Source organism: Natrix helvetica (assembly GCF_964273705.1).
Source record: "Natrix helvetica genome assembly, chromosome: 5".
Taxonomy (NCBI): Eukaryota; Metazoa; Chordata; class Lepidosauria; order Squamata; family Natricidae; genus Natrix; species Natrix helvetica.
The window spans coordinates 151,416,049-151,439,650 of record NC_138551.1 but is presented as its reverse complement, the minus strand read 5'-3'; the positions used below and the strand labels follow the sequence as shown (position 1 = coordinate 151,439,650).

The 23,602-nt window shown below is 44.6% G+C and overlaps 1 protein-coding gene across 5 annotated transcripts in view; it reads right to left on the bottom strand.

Moving 5' to 3' along the window:
* Positions 1-23,602, bottom strand: part of PRDM16 (PR/SET domain 16) — a 342,912-nt gene that overhangs the window by 129,410 nt on the left and 189,900 nt on the right. For all 5 annotated transcript variants that reach the window (XM_081954899.1, XM_081954903.1, XM_081954902.1 and 2 more), the window contains exon 3: positions 2,826-2,876. In XM_081954899.1, the coding sequence (XP_081811025.1) occupies positions 2,826-2,876 (51 nt within the window). The remainder of the gene's footprint in view (positions 1-2,825; positions 2,877-23,602) is intronic.

Here is a 23,602-nt window from a genome sequence, read left to right as displayed (position 1 = left end):
TCGGATGACTTATGGAGACGGACGGGGTAAAAAGTCCAGCCGGGCTGAAGCTCCGCGGAGATTGCCCCCTTTTCCAATTCATGCCCCCCAAAAGCCGTTTCTGGAAAATCTTGCCTTCATGGGCCAAGGAAGAGAGACGAGGGCGCTGGGGCAGGCGATGCATTCTGCCCACGTCGTTTTGTGAATGACAGCCACTCCTGGGGCGTTTAATTTTCCCCCCCCAATGCGCGGAGCTTGGGAAAGTGTAGTCCCAAGGCAGCCAGAAGGAAAATATAAAACCGCTGTGGTTTTCCACCCCAAAAGTGCCGTGTTGGGCCAACGGCAACTGCTCGCCACTGATACTTAAGAAAAGTAGGGTTTTTTAGTGCAAAAATGGAATAAAGAGAAACTGGATCCTGATCTACGATACAAAGAGTGACATCGGATAGAAGAGAAAGTTTGTAGCTCTGTGCACTGATGGTGTTACCTCATTTGGTAATGAAACGTCTGCAGGAAAAGCGCTGAGCCACAGGAAAGTAGAGTAAAGCACCGTGAAGTGGTGTAGGGAAGCCTAAGTGCTATTCCCGATTCCTTCTCCTTCCTCCTGCGCCTCTTCCTCTTCTCCACAAGCCCCACTCCCTCCTAGCATTGATGAGGTTACCTCCTTTGGTAATGAAACGTCTGCAGGAAAAGCGCTGAGCTCAGGGAGCATCCGAGACGCAGCTGTGGCACTAGAGACAAGCTGAGACCTCCGTTCGTGGCCTGGCCCTGTGCGCCTCTCTCCGGAATTAAACCCGTCACATTGGGAGAACGTTATTTCCTTCTGCCGTCCTCCCGTTCCTTATTATTGCCATCAAGAACCCAGAAATGTATGTCAAGGAAAAAATGGATGAGATGACCCTATGATGAGCCACAGGGATGGATGGATGGATGGATGGATAGATAGATAGATAGAAATGAATGGATGAATGGATAGATGGAAGGAAGGAAAGCTAGAGGTAAATAGATAGGTAGGTAGGCAGGTAGATATGGATGGATGGATAGCTAATTATAGATAGAAATGGATGGATGGATGTATAGATATAGATAGATAGATAGATGATAGATAGATAGATAGATAGATAGATATATAGATAGATAGATAGATAGATGTGGATGGATGGATGGATGGGTGGGTGGATGGATGGATAGATAGATATGGATGGATAGCTAGAGACAGACAGACAGACAGACAGATAGATAGATAGATAGATAGATATGGATGGAGGGAGGGATAGATAGATATAGATAGAAATGGATGGATGGATGGATAGATAGATAGATAGATAGATAGATTGGATGAATACCTAGAGATAGATAGATAGATAGATAGATAGATAGATAGATAGATAGGGATGGATGGATAGATAGATATAGATAGATAGATATAAATAGAAAGAAAGAAGGAGATATAGAAATAGGGATAGATATATAGAAATAGATGGACAGAAAGAAATAGGGATAGATAGGGATAGATAGATAGATAGATAGATAGATAGATAGATAGATAGATAGATAGATAGATAGATAGATAGATAGATAGATATGGATGAATAGCTAGAGGCAGAGAGATAGGTAGGTAGGTAGATAGATATGGATGGATGGATGGATAGATAGGTAGATAGATATAGATAAAAGATAGATAATGATAGATAGAGATAGAGATAGATAGAGATAGGTAGGTAGGTAGATATGGAATGGATGGATAGATATGTAGATATGTAGATATGGATGGATGGATGGATGGATGGATGGATAGATAGATAGATAGATAGATAGATAGATAGATAGATAGATAGACAGACAGACAGACAGACAGACAGACAGACAGACAGACAGACAGACAGACAGACAGATAGATGATAGATAGATAGGGATGGATGGATAACTGGATACTAAATCAGTGTTTCTCAACTTGAGTGCTCAGAGCGGCAGCATAGAAATTTAATAAACAAACTTAAACAAAAGATATGTGAACTCCAGCTGCATCCTGGCTGGAGAATTCTGGGAGTTGAAGTCCACACCTCTTAACATTGTCAAGGGGGGTGCGGGGCGGCGGAAACACCAGACGAAACCCTCATCTCAACTCAGGGACGCAAAAGGAGGATCCGATTTCATTATCATCATTCACGGAAGACGAGTTCACACGCTGTTCCTGCCAGATAAGCCTGCCGTGGCTCAAGAATGGCTGCAGATTCGTTCAACACAACGAAAACCCCGAAAAGGCCACAGGTGGGTGGGAGTGCATGGGAAGGCCAGGGAAGAAACGTTGGGTGTTCGCACGTCTGAATCAAGTTGCAAAACAATTGAGCTTCCCCCGTTAAAGCCTGTGAACGTTCAGTTTCACACGAAAAGCACACACAAATCTCGCCCCAAACAACAGGACCGACTCGGGGACCCAAACACTCCATAAAGTCGCTGCAAACAGTGAGATGACCAGAGATAGCATTCAGCCGGTTCGGACCAGTTTGTCTGAACCGGTACTGGAGATTGCGGTGGGCTGCCTGTCCACCTGCTCCGGATCGATGCCGTCCTATATAGGCATGTTTTCAAGCCGAATAGCATGCGCTCACATTTGGGAACCGCTAGGGAAAATAAGTGAATTCCACTAATAAATTTAAGAAATAAGTAACAGTAAGTTCAGTCAAATTCAGCCATCGCTAAGCCGGAAAGGAGGCAGCCCCACCAGCAGGCTTGCAATGAAAGCGATTTTTAAAAAACAAAATAAAATAAATTTGAATTCCCACCGGAACCGAAGACTAAAATCACGCAGCTTTGCGGAGGAAATCCGCGTTTTTCGATCTTACCTTTTTAACGCAGCCGTCCTGCAGGCCCGTCTCGGAATCCGTGAGCATTTCCTGGAAGGGGAGGGGAAAAAAGACACCATCAGTTGACCGCTTGGGACGGGGAGGGGTTTTTGTAAGCCGTGTGTTCAGACTTAGGCTTCCCAAAATCACGAAGCAGACTCCTGGTCTTGACCAAGCCCCCTTTTCTTTTATGAAGCTCATGTGAATTCCTCTCATTCACGTCTACCAAAGTCCCGGCAAACAGTCTTTCAAGGGTGAATTTACACCCACAGACCTTGATTGGGCTTTATGGAGAGCTGCAAGGCCGCTATCTTCAAAACGCCATGCTGTAGCAGCAATTCCTTGGCAAGAAGTCAGGAACAGATCTTCAGCCTAACGAGTGGAACTAATTGTCTCCTGCAAACTCCACTCCCCTTTCGCTCCTCTTTATTCCCTATGGGAGGGGCCATTCACTGTCCACCTGTGCCTTTACTCACGAGTCAACCATTGTTCCTTAGCTGTTCCCTTCTCCTGGCAGCTCTGCTCATGCACACACTGGGAACAGGCTCCAGCTGTTCTTCTGCCCCACTGATCTCCGACTACGAAGGCAGCGCACATCCCCCTCTCTGCCTCCAACGCAGAGCTCTCGTCTGAGCAATCCCCAAACTCCGGGACTGGCCCATGTTCCTCCCCAACCTCCTCGCTGTCTGAGTCTGCCACCTGCTCCACTGGCTGCAGGCGGGCCACGGCACTTTGTTCGAATGCAACCAGGTGACAAAGGGGAGGATGTCAGATCTCAAAATACCCCGCTTGCAATCTCCCGATGGCGCCGCAACATGTCTCCCCAGCACCCCAAGATCCAGGAGAAAAAAGGCGCAAGCTTTTTTTTTCCTGCCTCTGTCATCTCCACGGGCTTGTTGATGAGAAGGCTGCCCAATTTTGGGTAGAAATACAGGTGGCATAAAACCGTCCATTTAGGGACCATTTCAAAGTTACGACGGCAATGAAAAAAGGGCCTTGGGACTGTTTTCCACGGTAGCATCCTCGCGGCCATTGCTGCGGGTTGGGATATGCTCTCCTGCTGAAGCAGGGGATTGGACTAGAAGACCTTCAGGGTCCCTTCCAACTCTTTGTTATTCTGTACAGGTACAGAAGTTGGAACAGTTAGTTTAGTGACCGTTTGAAGTTGAAACACCACTGGAAAAAAAATGACTTTGGACTCTTTTTCGTACTGTTGCAGCATCCCCATGGTGGGGCGATCAAAATTCAGCCCCTGGGCAACCGACTCATATTTATGACGGTCGCAGTATCCCGGGATCATGCCCCTGTTTGCGACCTCCTGACAGGTGAAGGCGATGGGGAATCTGGGTTCGCTTAACAACCACATGTCTAACTTAACGAACGCAGCAATTCGCTTAGCGGTGGTGGGTGGAAAGATGGACATAAAGAGGGAGCAAAACTCAAACTCAAACCACAGTCTGGCTTAAGAACGGAAATGTTGGGGCTCTATTCCGGTCGTAAACCGAGGACTTCCTCTGCAGTAAATGTTGCTCGAGAATAAGGTCTCTTCATTATCTTGATTGGGATCCAAGTTTATTTTCTGTATTTTTTGTGGCGGCCCCCTGCGGAATATCCAATTCCTTTTTTTACACGTTTGCACGGCTATTTTTGCAGGGAAGTCTCTCTAATGCCTGCTTGCATGCTTCCTGTCGTAGCTCTCTGCAACTTAGAGGTAATTCTGCTTTAATATTTTTCCCCATCCCTCTTTTTTTAAGCCAGGAATGCCCAGAACGGAAGCTTTTTCGCCCGAGAAATGTGCCAATTGCAAGAGAATTCGTGTTGTTTGTCTGACCCCGGCCCGCTCGGGCCGCCCAATTTCCTAAGATCAAAAATGTTGGCAGCTTTTAATTTATTTTAATTTCCCCCCCCCCTCCCCTCCTCCTCTTTCCAAGCTCAGCTGTGACAACAAAGTGATTCCAAAGTCTTTTGCCATGTTTGACAGTTGCTTTTAATAGTTGCTTTTAATAGAGGGCCCGAAAAAAATTTCTTCCAGAGGAAGAAAGGAAAGTTTGTCGAAGGAAGGCAGTGTGTGCTACACGATCGCAGGTTAAATCGCTCGGTGTGGCCCACCGTGAATAGATGGCATCAGTTGCATGGAGCAGAAAAAAGACCTGGCTGCCAGGTGGGGAATGGTGATTCGGGGCAGAGAAGGGGACTCTGCCCTAGGCTGGCCTGGCCAGACAGCATGCCCAGGAATGGAGGAATTACTGGAGCCAGATTTTTTTCCAAGTGTCTCTGCAAAAATAGACTGTGGAAATTGGCTTTCCTTTTAACAGGAAAGTATTAAAATGCAAGTATGCAAGTTAAAAAAATGATACAGGTGGAATTATTATCAGAAGTAAAATGTAACAGAGAACATACATGATTTTGTATGAAAATATAAAGTTGGGATTGCTGAAATGCCACCCCCAGAACCCATAAAGGGAAAGTAAATAAACAGGGACAACAACGGAAAGGAGGGAGGAATGAGGAAGGAAAGGAAGAAAGGGTAAAAGGAGAGGAAGTAAGGGAGGGGAATTAAGAGTTAGGAGAGAGGGAAAGAAGGAGGAGAAGAGAAGAGGAGGGGGGAAAGAGAGGGGAAGAAGAAAGGAGGGAGGAATGAGGAAGGAAAGGAAGAAAGGGTAAAAGCAGAGGAAGTAAGGGAGGGGAATTAAGAGTTAGGAGAGAGGGGAAGAAGGAGGAGAAGAGAGGAGGAGGGGGGAAAGAGAGGGGAAGAAGAAAGGAGGAAGGATGAGGAGGGAAAGGAAGAAATGCTAAAAGCAGAGGAAGTAAAGGAAGGGAATTAAGAGTTAGGAGAGAGGGAAAGAAGGAGGAGAAGAGAGGAGGAGGGGGGAAAGAGAGGGGAAGATGAAAGGAGTAAGGATGAGGAGGGAAAGGAAGAAATGCTAAAAGCAGAGGAAGTAAAGGAAGGGAATTAAGAGTTAGGAGAGAGGGAAAGAAGGAGGAGAAGAGAGGAGGAGGGGGAAAGAGAGGGGAAGAAGAAAGAAGGAAGGAGAGGAGGGAAGAAGAAGGCAGAGAAGGGAAGTTGAGAAGAAAGTGATCCAAAATGTATTCTAAATATTTGTAAGAAAATAACGTTAAAGATGAATAGATCAAGGCTAAAAGTAATTATAAGATTGTATATTTGTGAATGAATTTGAAAGAGAAAAATAAACAACTTTCTAAAAGAAAAAAGGAAAATTGGCTTTCCGGAAAGTTAGTTCCCGTTAACAGTTAAACTCAAGTTCTAAAGTTAGTTAAGGCGAAAGTTAGAATATTGGGAAGGTGGGATGCAACAGCTGGAAAAATACCGGCATCCTTCCGAAGAAAGATTGAAGGCAGAGAAAAGAAGACCATCGTGGCTTCAAAATCTAAAGGACTTGAGACCGTCATAAATATGAGTCAGTGGCCAAGCCTCTGAATTAAGATTCAAGTGATTCTGGGCATACTGCAACCGTGTGAAAAAAAATGGCCAGAAATGTTTTTCAGCACCGTTGTAACTCAGAATGGTCGCTAAACAAAACTGTTATAAGCCCAGGATTATCTGTACAGAATAACAGAGTGGGAAGGGGACCCCGGAGGTCTTCTAGTCCAGCCCCCTGCTCAAGCAAGAGGCCTTATCCCGTCCCTGTCCAGTCTTCTTTATGAAAACAACAAAACCTCTAGCGATGAAGCACCCACAACACAACCCCCCCTCCCCAAAAAAATCGTTGGTGATGATGACAACCATCAAGGAAACAAATATTTTTGGATGGACCCCAAAATAGCTAAAATCTATTTTGGGGAAAACCCAAACTCCCACCGGGTATAAAAGTCTCTTTTTAGCCGGGATGCATCCGTGGCCTTTCCACAACAATGTCGTTTTTGATCCAGAGTGCTTAAAAACAGATAAATCTCATTTTTTTTCTCTCTCTCTCTCTCTCTTTCCCCTCCCTCCTCCCGTGCTGGAAACCTGAAAGCATTTGGGGCCCTTTGGGATTATTATTATTATTATTTTATTTTTTTTGCAACTCCTCCCCACTTTGGGGGAACTAAAGCACGTCAGCCGAGACGCCATGTGAATCTTTTTGAAGCACAGCTTAGGAGCTGGCATGGGCCCCTCTGCATTTAGCCCTAATTTGATTACATTCTCCAGACAGATCACAAATGATTTGTGTAAATAGTAATATTACCCATTCATCCCCGTGCGCTCCAATAAATCGTTAGGCTGTCTGGTGTGTGTGTGTGTGTGTGTGTGTGTGTGTGTGTGTGTGTGTGTGTGTACGCAAAATCAGCAGGGGAAAATAGGAAGGGGAAGGCAATTTTAAAAGAGGGGTGGGGAAAGGATGCCAAACAGCTGTTTGGGGCTGTTTAGGATAACATCTGGATGAGAGTTTGTTTTCTTCTCTCTCTCTCTCTCTCTCTCTCTCTCTCATTCTTTCTTTCTCTTTCTCCCCCTTTTCTTTCTTTCTTTCTCTCTCTCTCTTTCTTTCTCTTTCTCCCCCTTTCTTCTTTCTTTCTTTCTCCCCTCTTTCTTCCTTCCTTTTTCTTTCTCTTTCTTTCTCCCCCTCTTTCTTTTTCTTTCTTTCGCTTTCTTCCCCTTCTTTCTTTCTTTCTTTCTTTCTTTCTTTCTTTCTTTCTTTCTTTCTTTCTTTCTTTCTTTCTTTCTTCTTTCTTTCTTTCTCTTTCTTTCTCTTTCTCCCCTCTCTCTTTTTTCTTTCCCCTCTCTCTTTTTTCTGTCTCTTTCCTCTTTCATTCATTCTTTCTTTTTCTTCTTTCTCTTTCTCCCCCTTTCTTTCTTTCTTTCTCTTTCTTTCTCCCCTCTCTCTTTTTTCTGTCTCTTTCCTCTTTCATTCTTTCTTTCTTTCTCTTTCTCCCCCTCTCTTTCTTTCTTTCTTTCTTTCTTTCTTTCTTTCTTTCTTTCTTTCTCTTTCTCCCCTCTCTTTCTTTCTTTCTCTTTCCCTTTCTTTCTTCTTTCTTTCTTTCTTTCTTTCTTTCTTTCTTTCTTTCTTTCTTTCTTTCTTTTTTTCTTTCTTTCTTTCTCCTGATCTCTCGGATTGCGTTTGGGAGGGAGGGAGAAAAAGGAAAAAGAAAGGTAGTTGTGAGATTTGGCAATAACACACAACCCTCAGAGCCTGATTTTCTGCTGGAAATCTTCTCAGAATAGCGGAATTCGTGTCAGGCCAAGCCCAGGTTTTTCAATCGTGGTTTCGTTGAATTGATTACCATTTCCGAGTTCATACACAGCATTAAGCCACCACGAGTGAGAAATTTTCAGACTGTGAGAACAATTCAACGGTGGAACAGATTGACTGCAGAAGTTGTGGGTGCTCCATTGTTGGAGGCTTTCAGGAAGAGATTGGACAATCATTTGATTAGGATGCTATAGGCCATGAGAAGAAAGAAAGAAAGAAAGAAAGAAAGAAAGAAAGAAAGAAAGAAAGAAAGAAAGAAAGAAAGATGGAAGGAAGGAAGGAAGGAAGGAAGAAAGGAGAGAAGGAGTGGAGGGAGGAAGGGAGGAAGGAAGGAAAGAAAGAAAGAAAAAAAGGAGGAGAGAAGGGTTTGTGGGAGGGAGGGAAGAAAGAAAGATGGATGGAAAGAAGGAAGGAAGAAAGGAAGGGGGGAGGAGGAGAGGGAGAAAGAAAGAAAGATGGATGGAAGGAAGGAAGAAAGGAAGGGGAGAAGGAGTGGAGGGAGGAAGAGAAGAAAGAAGAAAGAAAGAAAGAAAGAAAGAAGGAGGAGGAGGAGGGTGGGTGGGTGGGAGGGAGAAAGAAAGAAAGAAGGAGGAGAGGAGGGTTTGTGGGAGGGAGGGAGGAAAGAAAGAAAGAAAGATGGATGGAAGGAAGGAAGAAAGGAAGGGGGAGGGCAGAAGGGAGGAAGGAAAGAAATAAGAAAGAAAGAAAGAAGAAAGAAAACAAAAGAAAGAAGGAAGAGGAGGGGAGGGTGTGTGGGAGGGAGGAAAGAAAGAAAGATGGATGGAAGGAAGGAAGGAAGGGGAAGAGGAGGGGAGGGAGGGAGGAAGGAAGGAAGGAAAGAAAGAAAGAAAGGACAAAGAAACAGTTGAAGTCCGTGCATCTTAAAAGCTACTGAAATTGAGAAACGTGATCTAAAGGATCCAGGGGGCTGCGCAGACTTTCAGATGGATTCTTTGGGATCTTTTGCAAAGGAGGAGGAAAAAAAAGGTGTCTGCTTTCAAAAGCTTTAATGCACCGGCCCTTTAAAGCGGCTGCATCTCTTTAGCTTGTCAGAGACGGCTTGGGGGAGGGGGGTTGAACCAGATGACCTCTGAGGTCCCTTCCAGCCTTCTGATTCTATGACTCCTCCGCAACCCTCCCTCCTTGGCTATCGGTGGGGAAGGGGACAGGAGGAAGCAAGAAATGTCAGGACATCCGTCCCCCCCCTTTTTCCTTTTTATAAAATCCGCCTCTTTCCCGGGTGAAGCTTTAAACCAACGGCGCCAAGCATCTTTTGATCGTTGATATCTGGAGCGCCAGATCTCGCTTCAATAAAGCAAAGTAGGGAATAAATTAAAGGCTGGGGGATGGGCAGAGACCCTTCCATTCATTTCCAGTGACCTCAGTATCGACGAAATAATCCCAATGCCTCAATGAGGAACGGCGCATGTTTCTACGGCGGTTCTGAATGGCGGCCCGTGCTCGGCTGGATTAAGGCGAAAGAGATTGCCTTCTGGGAGAACTTCGCCGCTTAAGGTGCTCGCATCTTTATAGCCGGGGTCGGCAACCGGGCTGAAATGCAAACATTGGCCCTACCGGTTCTGTGGGCGTGGCTCGGTGGGCGTGGCTTGGTGGTCATAGGATTGGGTGGCCGCGGCTGCACAACTGACTCGCACACAATGTCAAAGCAGCTGGACTTCACATAAAATGGACTGGAAGACCTCCAAGGCCCCTTCCAACTCTGTTATTCTGTATTTCTGTAATCCCCGATCAATTAGCCAGTGGAACGACTTGCCTTCACAAGTTTCAAGAAGAGACAAGAAGAGACTGGGACAGAAATGACATAGGGTCTCCTGCTTAAGCAGGGGGTTGGACTAGAAGACCTCCAAGGTCCCTTCCAACTGTTCTGTTCTACTCTACTCTACTCTATTCTCCATGTATATGAAATGGTTTAGGGTTTCCTGCTTGAGAAGGGGGTTGGACTAGAAGACCTCCAAGGCCCCTTCCAACTGTTCTGTTCTACTCTACTCTACTCTACTCTACTCTACTCTATATACTCTACTCTACTCTACTCTATTTTCCATGTATATGAAATGGTTTAGGGTTTCCTGCTTGAGAAGGGGGTTGGACTAGAAGACCTCCAAGGTCCCTTCCAACTGTTCTATTCTATTCTATTCTATTCTATTCTACTCTGCTCTACTCTACTCTATATACTCTACTCTACTCTATTCTCCATGTATATGAAATGGTTTAGGGTTTCCTGCTTGAGAAGGGGGTTGGACTAGAAGACCTCCAAGGCCCCTTCCAACTGTTCTGTTCTACTCTACTCTACTCTACTCTACTCTACTCTACTCTATATACTCTACTCTACTCTACTCTATTTTCCATGTATATGAAATGGTTTAGGGTTTCCTGCTTGAGAAGGGGGTTGGACTAGAAGACCTCCAAGGTCCCTTCCAACTGTTCTATTCTATTCTATTCTATTCTATTCTATTCTATTCTACTCTGCTCTACTCTACTCTATATACTCTACTCTACTCTACTCTACTCTATTCTCCATGTATATGAAATGGTTTAGGGTTTCCTGCTTGAGAAGGGGGTTGGACTAGAAGACCTCCAAGGCCCCTTCCAACTGTTCTGTTCTACTCTACTCTACTCTATTCTCCATGTATATGAAATGGTTTAGGGTTTCCTGCTTGAGAAGGGGGTTGGACTAGAAGACCTCCAAGGCCCCTTCCAACTGTTCTGTTCTACTCTACTCTACTCTACTCTACTCTACTCTATATACTCTACTCTACTCTACTCTATTTTCCATGTATATGAAATGGTTTAGGGTTTCCTGCTTGAGAAGGGGGTTGGACTAGAAGACCTCCAAGGTCCCTTCCAACTGTTCTATTCTATTCTATTCTATTCTATTCTACTCTGCTCTACTCTACTCTATATACTCTACTCTACTCTATTCTCCATGTATATGAAATGGTTTAGGGTTTCCTGCTTGAGAAGGGGGTTGGACTAGAAGACCTCCAAGGCCCCTTCCAACTGTTCTGTTCTACTCTACTCTACTCTACTCTACTCTACTCTACTCTACTCTACTCTATATACTCTACTCTACTCTACTCTATTTTCCATGTATATGAAATGGTTTAGGGTTTCCTGCTTGAGAAGGGGGTTGGACTAGAAGACCTCCAAGGTCCCTTCCAACTGTTCTATTCTATTCTATTCTATTCTATTCTATTCTATTCTATTCTACTCTGCTCTACTCTACTCTATATACTCTACTCTACTCTACTCTATTCTCCATGTATATGAAATGGTTTAGGGTTTCCTGCTTGAGAAGGGGGTTGGACTAGAAGACCTCCAAGGCCCCTTCCAACTGTTCTGTTCTACTCTACTCTACTCTACTCTACTCTATATACTCTACTCTACTCTACTCTATTTTCCATGTATATGAAATGGTTTAGGGTTTCCTGCTTGAGAAGGGGGTTGGACTAGAAGACCTCCAAGGTCCCTTCCAACTGTTCTATTCTATTCTATTCTATTCTATTCTACTCTGCTCTACTCTACTCTATATACTCTACTCTACTCTATTCTCCATGTATATGAAATGGTTTAGGGTTTCCTGCTTGAGAAGGGGGTTGGACTAGAAGACCTCCAAGGCCCCTTCCAACTGTTCTGTTCTACTCTACTCTACTCTACTCTACTCTACTCTACTCTACTCTACTCTACTCTATATACTCTACTCTACTCTACTCTATTTTCCATGTATATGAAATGGTTTAGGGTTTCCTGCTTGAGAAGGGGGTTGGACTAGAAGACCTCCAAGGTCCCTTCCAACTGTTCTATTCTATTCTATTCTATTCTATTCTATTCTATTCTATTCTATTCTACTCTGCTCTACTCTACTCTATATACTCTACTCTACTCTACTCTATTCTCCATGTATATGAAATGGTTTAGGGTTTCCTGCTTGAGAAGGGGGTTGAACTAGAAGACCTCCAAGGCCCCTTCCAACTCTTGTTATTCTGCATTTCCCAGGCTATTTTTAAAAAACTTTTTCTTCTAAGTTGTCTGACAACTTAATCTGGCCTGCTACCTTGACACAGAAAAGATGGAGAGTGTCAGATGGATACCCAACATCCAACGCCGCCCCCCCACTTCTCTCTTGCAAGGTCTGACTTAGCGTGTCCAGCAGGCAGAATGAATCTACTCCCCTTTCCCCCAGCAGGATCTAGCCAAGCGGCATCCAGAGAGTGACACCAATCAAACCGTGAGCCATCTGTCACTTTGAAAAGTCCCAGCTAAGTGGAAAAGATAACCCTTTGCCGGTCTGCTAAAAATAAACCCCATTGCTGTGGGCTGACCAATTCGAGAGAGAGAGAGAGAGAGAGAGAGGGAGGGAGGGAGGGAGAGAGAGAGAGAGAGAGAGAGAGAGAGCCTCCCTGGCTGTTCCCCCTTCTGTTTAAACCCAGGAGGAAACTCCTGGTAAACTCCTAGTAATGCCAAAAAGGCATTAAGAGTTGTTAACCTGATCTTGCGAAGCTTCTTCTCCAGTAACATTGTGCTGCAAGCTAGGGCAAAACCTTTGCCAGACCAATCCTCGAATACAGCTCGTCTGCCTGGAATCCACACTGTATATCGGACATTAATACAGTTGAGCTAAAAAAAAAAGGTAAAGCTTCCCCTCGCATGTGTGTGCTGGTCGTTCCTTACTCTAGGGGGCGGTGCTCATCTCTGTTTCAAAGCCGAAGAGCCAGCGCTGTCCGAAGACATCTCCATGGTCATGTGGCCGGCATGACTCAACTCCCCAAGGCGCATAGAATGCTGTTCCCTTCCCACCAAAGGTGGCTCCTATTTTTCTACTTGCATTTTTTGAACGTGCTTTCGAACGGCTAGGTTGAGAGAAGCTGGGACAAGTCACGGGAGCTCCCTCCGTGACGCGGCGCATGGGGTACAAACCGCCGAATTGCCGACCTTTTTGATTGACAAGCTCAGCGTCTTAGCCGCTGAGCCACCGTGTCCCACAATTGAGCTAGTCCAGAGGTATTTCACGAGAAGAGTCCTCCACTCCTCTTTGCTCACAATAGAATCCCTTATGCCTCCAGGCTCGAAATGTTGCTATTGGGACGACCTGGAATTGCGCCGGCGGCGGTCTGACCTAAGCGTAGTACACAAAATTGTCTGCTTACAACGTCCTACCTGTCAATGACTACTTCAGCTTCAACCCCAATAATACACGGGCAAACAATTGATACAAACTCAAAGTAAACTGCTCCAAAGTCGATTGCGGAAAAGACGACTTCAGCAACAGAGCGGTTAACACCTGGAATGCTCTACCAGACTCCGTTGTTACATCCTCAAACTCCCAAAACTTTCACCCCATTCCTAAGAAGTCCGTAAAAGGGGGTGTGCATAAGAGCACCAGCGAGCCTTCTGTCCCTGTCCTACTCTCTCCATTTATTTGCACTCATTTTTTAATGTATGTACGTATACCTGCTTATACTCATATATTTATATGATATATTCAAAGTTATATACCACTTTATAATGCCTTGGTAAGGCCACACTTGGAATCCTGCATTCAGTTCTGGTCGCCACGATGTAGAAAAGATGTGGAGACTCTGGAAAGAGTGCAGAGAAGAGCAACAAAGAGGATTAGGGGACTGGAGGCTAAAACATATGAAGAACGGTTGCAGGAACTGGGTATGTTCAGCTTAAGAGAAAGAAGGACTAAGGGAGACATGATAGCATTGTTCCAATATCTCAGGGGCTGCCCCAAAGAAGAGGGAGTCAAACTATTCTCCAAGGCACCTGAGGGCAGGACAAGAAGCAATGGGTGGAAACTAATCAAGGAGAGAAGCAACTTAGAACTGAGGAGAAACTTCCTGACAGTTAGAACAATTAATCAGTGGAACAGAAGTTGCCTCCAGAAGTTGTGAATGCCCCAACACTGGAAGTCTTCAAGAAGATGCTGGATAGCCATTTGTCTGAAAGGGTATAGGGTTTCCTGCCTAGGCAGGGGGTTGGACTAGAAGACTTCCAAGGTCCCTTCCAACTTTGCTATTGTATTGTATTATACTTGTTTTCTCATATATGCTTGACACACCAAATAAATAAATGCAATAAAATAGACGGTGAGGTTTTTTTGACGGGCAGCCAGGGAGGTTTCAAAACTTTACAACAGAAAAAGAAGATCGAAAAAGATAAATGGAGATTTTTGCACGCAGATTGAGAGATGCGAAAAAAGTTAAAAAGCATCATTAGGTTACAAGTGTAAAAATATATCTATTTTTGGGGGGGCAAAATAAACATTATTGTTAGAACGATCATCTTTCATCATCTTTTAACAACCCCATCAGCCCTTGTGGGGTGGAATCTGGGGAACTGAATGGAGCTAACAGAGAGTTTCCTGCCCCGATGCCCTTCCTGTCGCCAATGAGGAGTTTTGGTCAACAGATGTATTCTCACTGTGCCCAGAGAGAGAAATATTTGCGTCTACCTCGAATCGAACTGACAACCTCCTGATTGTGTGATTGTGGTTGTTAGAATGATATAATAATAATAATAATAATAATAATAATAATAATAATAATAATAATAATAATAATAATAGACTATTTGATCAGAGGGTGCAGCAAAATTTCACAAACTGACTACCTACAACGCCACGACCACATTGCTAAGATTATTCCCTGGAAATTGTGCCAAAAGTTTGGATTTGAGTACAGCAAAAGCCACTGGGACCATCAGGTTGAGAAGGTTTTAGAGAATGAGAAAGTCAAGATCTTGTGGGACTTCAGAATCCAGACTGACAGGCACTTGGCCTACAACACACCTGACATAACAATAGTTGAAAAGAAAAAAGTTTGGTTCATTGACATTGCAATACCTGGTGATGCACAAATTGAAGATAAGCAGCAAGAAAAAATCACAAAGTACCGGGACTTGCAAATTGAAGTTGAGCGACTGTGGAAAAAGAAATCGAGTGTTGTCCCAATTGTAATTGGAGCCCTTGGATCAATACCTAAAGGGCTACCTACTCGCTATTTGGTAATTCTAAATTTACCTGACTTGAACATTCTCACTCTACAAAAAACCTCCCTACTTGGAACAGCTTATATCCTCCGACATTACCTTAACAGTTCCTAGGGTCCTTGGTTAGGACTCGAGCTGTTGAGCTACCAACCAGCCCCAAAGGCTGTGAATCTCACCAAAGATTAACCAAATAATAATAATAATACACCAAGAAGCCAAGGAAGGCAACTTATAATCACTTGCACATTGTGTAAAGAAAACTGTTAAGGAACTTGATGGGAAAGCTAACCATGAACGCGAGGTTATTGCGAAAAAAATATTCTCTGAATTTCTGGACCAGTCGCAGTTGGCGTTTCGTGAAAGGGCCGTTGCTAAATGACAATTTTCTTGGACTGTTTTATTATGAGGCTGTCGCTAAGGTTTCCCCCCCCCCTTCTTTCCTCTTTGTTCCAAACACAGAGTTTTCCATCCGATGCCATAAAATTATTCAGAAATCATGTCCAAATAAATGGGGGTAACGCTGCAAGCTGGGGGGAAAAAGAAAAGAAAGAACCAAAGCAGGATATTATAGATGGGTGATGGATGACAAACTGGCACATCAGCAGCCAGAGGGATCCAAGAGAAAGGGCATTGAACTGGGACCAGTTTCCTTTTCAGACAGGGACAGAAATGCCATAGACAGACAGACATAAATCACACGGGATGAACTTGGCCAAGTCAGGTTAACCAGTCCAGGACAGATGGAATTGTATATTTTTTTTTAGGACCTACATAAACAGGAAGAATGGCTAGGTTGTAGCCAGTGTTACTCCCAGTTCTCCTTGCATGCTTAGTTCTCACGCAAGCGTGCCCGCCACACATCGCTTGTGTATGCACAGTTGCCTGTACATTGTTCTGCGCATGCTCAGAACATTATAAAATGACTAAAAAACATGCCAACGGCAAAAACAACGGCATGGGCGACCGGGGAACCGGTTCAAGGGCGTGGCCAGCCTGCTGTCCCTACTGCTTCGGCAACCCGGTCCCAATTTCCACTACCGGTTCGTGTCAACGGATGCGAACTGGTAGCAACCCGCCTCTGCTGAGTTCGCAGGGGGTGCTAAGCCAGAGTTTCATGCTGGTTTAGGGGCCAGCTAGGCGCATGCACAGGACATTACAAAATGACTAAAAAAGATGCCGGCAAAGGCATGGGGAACGGGGGAACCGGTTCAAGGGCGTGGCCAGCCTGCGGTCCCTACCGGTTCAGCGACCCGGTCCCAATTTCCACTACCAGTTTGTGCGAACCGATGCGAACTGGTAGCCACTCATCTCTGCTGGGTTCCCAGGGAGTGCTAAGCCGTAGTTCCATGCTGGTTTAGGGGCGAGCTGGGTGCGCACGGGCCAACCCGAAAGCAAATCGGCCATCTTAGGGGTCAAGAGGGATGGAGCAGATTCAGCCACGCAGATCAGGGTTTCGGAGAGCAAACGGTGAGCGGACCCCTCGGAGTCTGAATTCTGATAGGAAGGAAATGGGGTACCAGTGTTGACGCTTTTCAAGGTCACGCTTTCGTCCTTCTCTGGGAGGAGAAAATGTTAGTCACAAGCAGCTGCTAGTCATCCCACCCGCCCTTCTCACAGCTCGTTTTCATCTTTACATTAAAGATGCATTAATGGGACCCCAATGAAATCATGGAAGGGGAAGGGAAGGAAAAGAGGAAGGGGGAGGGGAAGGGAAGGGGAAGGGAAGGAGGCAGGGAGGAAGGGAAGGGAAGAAGAAAGGAAAGGAAAAAGGAAGAGGGAAGGGAAAGAAAGGAAAGAAGAAAGAGGGAAGGGAAGGGAAGGAAGGAAAGGGAAGGAGAAAGGAAAGGAAAAAGGAAGAGGGAAGGGAAGAGGGAGGAGAAAGAAAGGAAAGAAGGAAGAGGAAGGGAAGGAGAAAGGACAGGAAATAAGAAGAGGGAAGGGAAGGGAAGAGGGAAAGGAAAGAAAGGAAGAGGGAAGAGGGAAGGGGAGAAAAGAAAGGAAAGGAAAGGAAAAAGGAAGAGGGAAGGAAAGGAAAGAAGGAAGGGAAGGGAAAGAAAAAGGAAGAGGGAAGAGGGAAGGGAAGAAGGAAGAGGGAAGAGAAAGAAAGGAAAGAAGGAAGAGGGAAGGCAAGGCAAGGAAGGAAAGGGAAGGAGAAAGGAAAGGAAAAAGGAAGAGGGAAGGGAAGGGAAGGGAAAGAAAGGAAAGAAGGAAGAGGAAGGGAAGGGAAGGATAAAGGAAAGGAAAAAGAAAGAGGGAAGGGAAGAGGGAAGGGAAGGGAAAAGAAAGGAAAGGAAAAAGGAAGAGGGAAGGAAAGAAGGAAGGGAAGGAAAGGGAAGGAAAAATGAAGAGGGAAAAGGGAAGGGAAGAAGGAAGAGGGAAGAGAAAGAAATGACAGAAGGAAGAGGAAGGGAAGGGAAGGAGAAAGGGAAGGAAAGGAAGAGGGAAGGAAAGGAAAGGAAGAAGAGGGAAGGAAAGGAAAAAAGAAGTGGGTAGGGAAGGAGAAAGGAAAGGAAGGGAAAGGAAGAAGGGAGGAAAAAAGAAAGCAAAGGCCATGATCCAGCGTGACAATTCTGCTACTCCTCTATTTATTTCATCCTACGCAAGGCTACCCCTCTTAAGAGGCCACGTGCCACAAGGCTTCGAATTCAGCCAAACTCCGCCAAGCCATCCTCTCCCTCTCCTCTCCCCAGCCGCGAATTCATCTTTAGAAACGCCAGGACAAACCAACAACCCACGTCTAAATAAACAGGGGATCGAGGAATTAAACAGAAGTTTTCCAAGTTTGCGTTTACTTAGAGAAGAAGTCGTGGGGTGTTTTTTCTTTCTCTTTCCTTCTCTTTTTCTTTTCAACTGTCTCCTCTGATTATCCTTCGTATCAGAAACCAGCTGAAAATCTGCGGCTCGCCTCCTTTCTCCAAAACGCAGCTTTTTTTTCTTTTTTTGCAGAAAAGCCAACTCTGAGAATTTAAACTGCGAGATTCCCCTGATTTTTCACTTCCTTTCCTTCTGCCAAGAGGCTCATTGATGGGAAGAGCCGTCTTTTCTTGCGCCTCCCTGTTGCCAAAAAGCACTTCTGCTGACCCATAAATCACGGAGCCCAGAAATGTTCCCAACGCAGCCAGAGAATTTCTCTTACCCTCTTAAAGAGGGTTTATTAAAGTACATTTTGTGGGGGGGGGGAATGGGGACGCAGGCATCCAAAATAAATAAACCATACATCCCCAAAGGAAGCCAAATGCCGCGAATGGCCAGCTATGTTGGACTAGGAAAGTTCTCGCTAATACGCAACTCCAAACATAATAAAAGGACTTGTGAAATTGGCACGGCCCCCCAGTTCTCCAAAAATCTTATTGCCGGCCACAAGGGCTGGGAAGCAAATTGGTTCTCTTTTGAAGGTGCCAAGCTACAAAGGGCGTGGGGGAAATAAAATCTTGTTTATTTGTCTGACTCTAAAGCTGATCCCCTCTTTTCTTTTTAGTAGTTCCCCCTCCAGAAATCTTTCCAAAAGAACTAAGCAAGTAAACGAACAAATTAGCCAACGTCCACCCAAAAAAATAACCCCCAAACCCAACAGCAAGCCCATAATCCTCTCCAGATGTTACAGGTGTTAGGTCTACATGATATATCATTCCTCTCTATTGTAGTTCTTTTCCCCATATCACGTTGCCGCTCTAGGAAGCATCTCTATTGCTCCTGTGATGCATCTCCTGTTGTATGTTATTCACTCTCTCGCTAGTAAAATGGCTTCTGCACAGGGGTGGCCTGTAGTACATTCCAGGAACTTGTCTAAAATCCATCCGCCCTTGTGTTTTCTCCAATCCCAGTCTACATGTTTGCGATGCCTATACAATCTGATGGGAAGCCCATCCCCGTGGCTGTGGGTTCGGATTCACTGCATCGGGTTGAAATTTTATAAGTAACATTCGTCGGCACCGAGGCTTGCAAGCAATAGGATCTCAAACATCCCACGAAGCCATATTTCCATCTACGCAAAGCTCCAGAATGATTGAATGAAGACCGTGTCAAAAACCAGATAGCAATTTGTTCCATGTTTTATTTCCCTTTGGAATTCAGATGCTTGGCAACTGACTCACATTTACGACGGTCGCAGTGTCCCGGAGTCACACGATCCCCTTTCGCGACCTTCCCACCAGCCAAAGTCAAGGAGAAAATCAGATTGACTTAACGACCGCAGCGATTAACTAACAAGCCGTGGCATGATACGTCATAAAACGGGGCGAAATCCCCTCGACACATTTTTCACTTAGCAACGTCGATTTTGGTCTCAGCTGGAGTCGCAGGTCGAGGACTCCCTGGTGCTTTTCCCATAAATAAATGAAAATGGGCAGGATAACATTTTGAGCCGCTACGAAACAACTTGGCAGTTCTCTGCAAAGACGCGAAGAGGTGATGGCTAACTTATGGCATATGTGCTGGAGCCATCTCTCTGGGCGCACCAACCGTCGCCCAGTGCTCTTTTGGGTTCCGGCGTGCCAGCCTGCTGGTCTTCGCAGGCACGGGAGCGCTGGAAGAGCGGATATGTGCGTGCTGGGAAGCTGAGCTTCCGGGGTTTTTTGCACGCACATGTGAAACCAGAAACTCAGCTTCCCGGAGAGTGCATGCATGCTGGGGAAATGCTCTTGTGATTTCCGGTGCTTCCCTGCACGTGGCCCGCTCTCATTTCGGCACTCGATGGAGGGAAAAGTTTGCCATCACTGGGCTATGATGTACCACGCAAAATCTGAACAACCCCGAGTATTTGCATTTCCCCTTGAAGTCATATTGTCATAGTGATTTTCCCGACTCTAGGGGGGGCTAGTGATTTTAGATTGTTTCTTTTAACCCACTGGAAAAAGAGAGGATTAAACCCCGGGACGTTTCACGTCGTTTAGGGAAGCGTCAATCCTAACGTGGTTTTTTTTTTTTAAAGTCCATAACTGCGTTATTCTTTAAAAAAAAGAAAGCAGACAGTCACAATATTTGTTCAAAATGTGATCTTTTCACGGATACCTTTCTAAACACGTTTTAAGACTTCTCTAAGCGGACGTGTTGCGAAAGGTCAACGCTATTTATGCGCCAAGAAAACTCAAGGTGGAAGTTATCGAATTTAAACGTTGCATGGAACCAAAGCAGTAGATCGTGAAAAGCTAGAATTTTGAACTTTTTTGGGTTTTTTTTTTTTGCTTAAAACAGCTGAGTTGAATGCAACTTGAGAAATGAAGCACCAATGGATGGATGGGTGTCTTTTAAGTTTGGCAACTTTAAGGCGTGTGGACGTCAACTCCCCAAAATCCATGGGGAAAGATTCACCTAACCACCGTGTGACCAATTTAACAACAATGATTCGTTTAACGAAGGTGGCAAAAAAACGCACTGAAACATTCGTCTTGGGGGGGGGAGGGCGGGTAAGACTAGCTGTATTCTGGCAGAGATTTTGCAGATAAAGAAATGTTTATGCGAAGAATTCCCCACTCCCCCAGATGGGGGGAACCCAAACAACAATTTATGAAGTTTTCAGAGACAAAGATAGCGTTACTGTTAAAATAGGAAAAGATTCCACTTATGTGCTAGTCGTTCCTGACTCTAGGGGGCGGTGCTCATCTCCATTTCAAAGCCAAAGAGCCAGCGCTGTCCAAAGAAGTCTTCGTGGTCATGTGGCCGGCATGACTTAACGCCCGAAGGTGCATGGAACGCTGTTCCCTTCCCACCAAAGGTGGTTCCTATTTTTTTTTCCTTGCATTTTTCACGTGCTTTCGAACTGCTAGGTTGGCAGAAGCTGGGGACAAGTCACGGGAGCTCACTCCGTTACGCAATGCTGGGGACTCGAACCGCCAAACTGCCGACCTTTTCTGATTGATAAACTCAGCATCTTAGCCATTGAGCCACCGCGTCCCTATTATAGATAGATAGATAGATAGATAGATAGATAGATAGATAGATAGATAGATAGATAGATAGATATAGAGAGAGCGATAGCTAGAGATAGATAGATAGATAGAGATAGATTGATAGAGAGAGAGGGGGGGAGAGAGAGATTGAGATAGATTGATAGAGATAGAAATATATAGATAGATAGAGAGAGATTGAGATAAATTGATAGATAGATAGATAGATAGATAGATAGATAGATAGATAGATAGATAGATAGAGATAGCTAGAGATAGCTAGATAGCTAGAGATAGATTGATAGAGAGAGGGGGGGGAGAGATAGATAGATTGATAGAGATAGAAATATATATATATATATATAGATATATAGATAGATAGATAGATAGATAGAGAGAGAGAGAGAGAGAGAGAGAGAGAGAGAGAGAGAGAGAGAGATTGATAAAGATAGATAGATAAGATAGATAGATAAGATAGATAGATAGATAGATATAGATATAGATAGATTGGGATAGGTAGATTTATAGATTTATAGATAGATAGATAGATAGATAGATAGATAGATAGATAGATAGATAGATAGATAGAGATAGATAGATAGATGGATAGATATAGATAGATCGATAGATAGATCGATAGATAGATAGATAGATAGATAGATAGATGATAGAGATAGATAGAGATAGATAGATAGATAGATAGATAGATAGATAGATAGATAGATAGATAGATAGATAGATAGATATAAAACAAACAAACGAAAGCTTTTTCTAACCACTTTGCAAGCATCTTGAGCCTTTAAAGAGCTGGATATTTCTCAACATTGCAAGATCTGAGGAAGCTAATAAAGCACATCTGTATCCCAGCCAGTGGAATAACGACGACGGCGGCCGTTCAAAAGCCTGCAAGCCAACATTCAGACTTCCTGGATTGCCCCCAAGACGCTCTGAAGGGCACTGACCACAATGGCCCTGCGGTCGGAGGCGCTGGCCGTTGTCGTCCAAAACAAACAAAGCGATCCCTCCAATAGGAAAGGATGGTTTCGGGACCAAAACCCCATGAAGTGTCCGCATATTTGTAATTTAGCGGCCTGCCTAAGCTGCGCCAGGGATGAAAAGTGGGTTTTTAAGGCTTAGTGTCGGTGAGGAAAGGGGAGGAAAAATAGAAAAACTCCTTTGGGTGAAGAAAAGAGAAATCTATCACGCAGTTCTCTTTTTGTGTCTCTGTACAACACACAGAAATGTCTTAGCTTTTTAGCTTGTCGATCAGAAAGGTCGGCAGTTCGGCGGTTCGAATCCCTAGCGCCGTGTAACGGAGGGAGCTCCCGTGACTTGTCCCAGCTTCTGCCAACCTAGCCGTTCGAAAGCACATTAAAAAATGCAAGTAGAGAAATAGGAACCACCTTTGGTGGGAAGGGAACAGCATTTCATGCGCCTTCGGGAGTTGAGTCATGCCGGCCACATGACCCCGGAGATGTCTTCGGACAGCGCTGGCTCTTGGGCTTTGAAAGGGAGATGAGCACCGCCCCTTAGAGTCAGGAACAACTTAGCACGAGGGGAAGGAGGGAGCCACAAGAAAATGAGAATATTTCCGTGACTTCGGTCAGCAATCCTCCGGAAAATCCAGGGCAATCCAGGATTTCCTGCAGAGATCCTACCCAGGCCAATCTTTGTCAATTCTGGAATCTTTTTTTTTTGACCCGTCAGACATCCATATTTATTCAATCCCATTGAATTGTCTTTGGCAACAGGCGACCCATTCATCTCGGCCCCACTCGCTCCCTTCGCCCCCAGAGAGAAGCCAACCAGAAAGCCATAAATGTCAGGATATGATTATGGATGCTTTCACGGAAATTGATTATCTATTTGGGAGACACGGAGGAGTGATGGATGGCGGTCACTCTGAATTTTCACCAGCTCCGAGGAGAGATCCAAGATTGGATTGGATTCTTTCATTAAGGCAGGGGGTTGTAGTTTAAAAAAATTGGTTCTCTTGTTGCACACAGTCAATCTGTCTGTCTGTCTGTCTTTTTACCTAGTGTATTGTCTGTCTCTCTGTTGTTTTTATCTACTGTTCCGTATCTTTCTATCCATCCATCTACCTACCTACCTACCTATCTTCTATCTATCTATCTCTCATCCCTCCATCCATCCACCTACTCACCGACCCATCTATCATCTATCTATCAATCTCATTGTACATATGTTGTGCATTGACAATAAAGAATTATTATTATTATTATCATTATTACCTACCTATCTACCTACCTACTTTCTATCTGTCTATCTATCATCTATCTATCCATCCACCCATCCATCCACAAACCACCTATCTATCTATCAATCTCATTGTACATATCTTGTGCACTGACAATAAATAAATAATATTATCATTATTACCTACCTACCTACTTACCTTCTATCTATCTATCTATCATCTATCATCCATCCATCCACCCAGCCATCCACCTACCCACCTCATTGTACAGACGTTGTGCATTGGCAATAAAGATTATTATTATCTATCAAATCTATCTTCTGTCTGTCTGCCCATCCATCCACCTTCTATTTATCATCCCTCCACCCACCCACCCACCCACCCACCTACCTAACTCCACCCATACATCCATCTATCCACCCATCCATCTATCCATCCATCCATCCATCCACCCATCCATCCATCCATCCA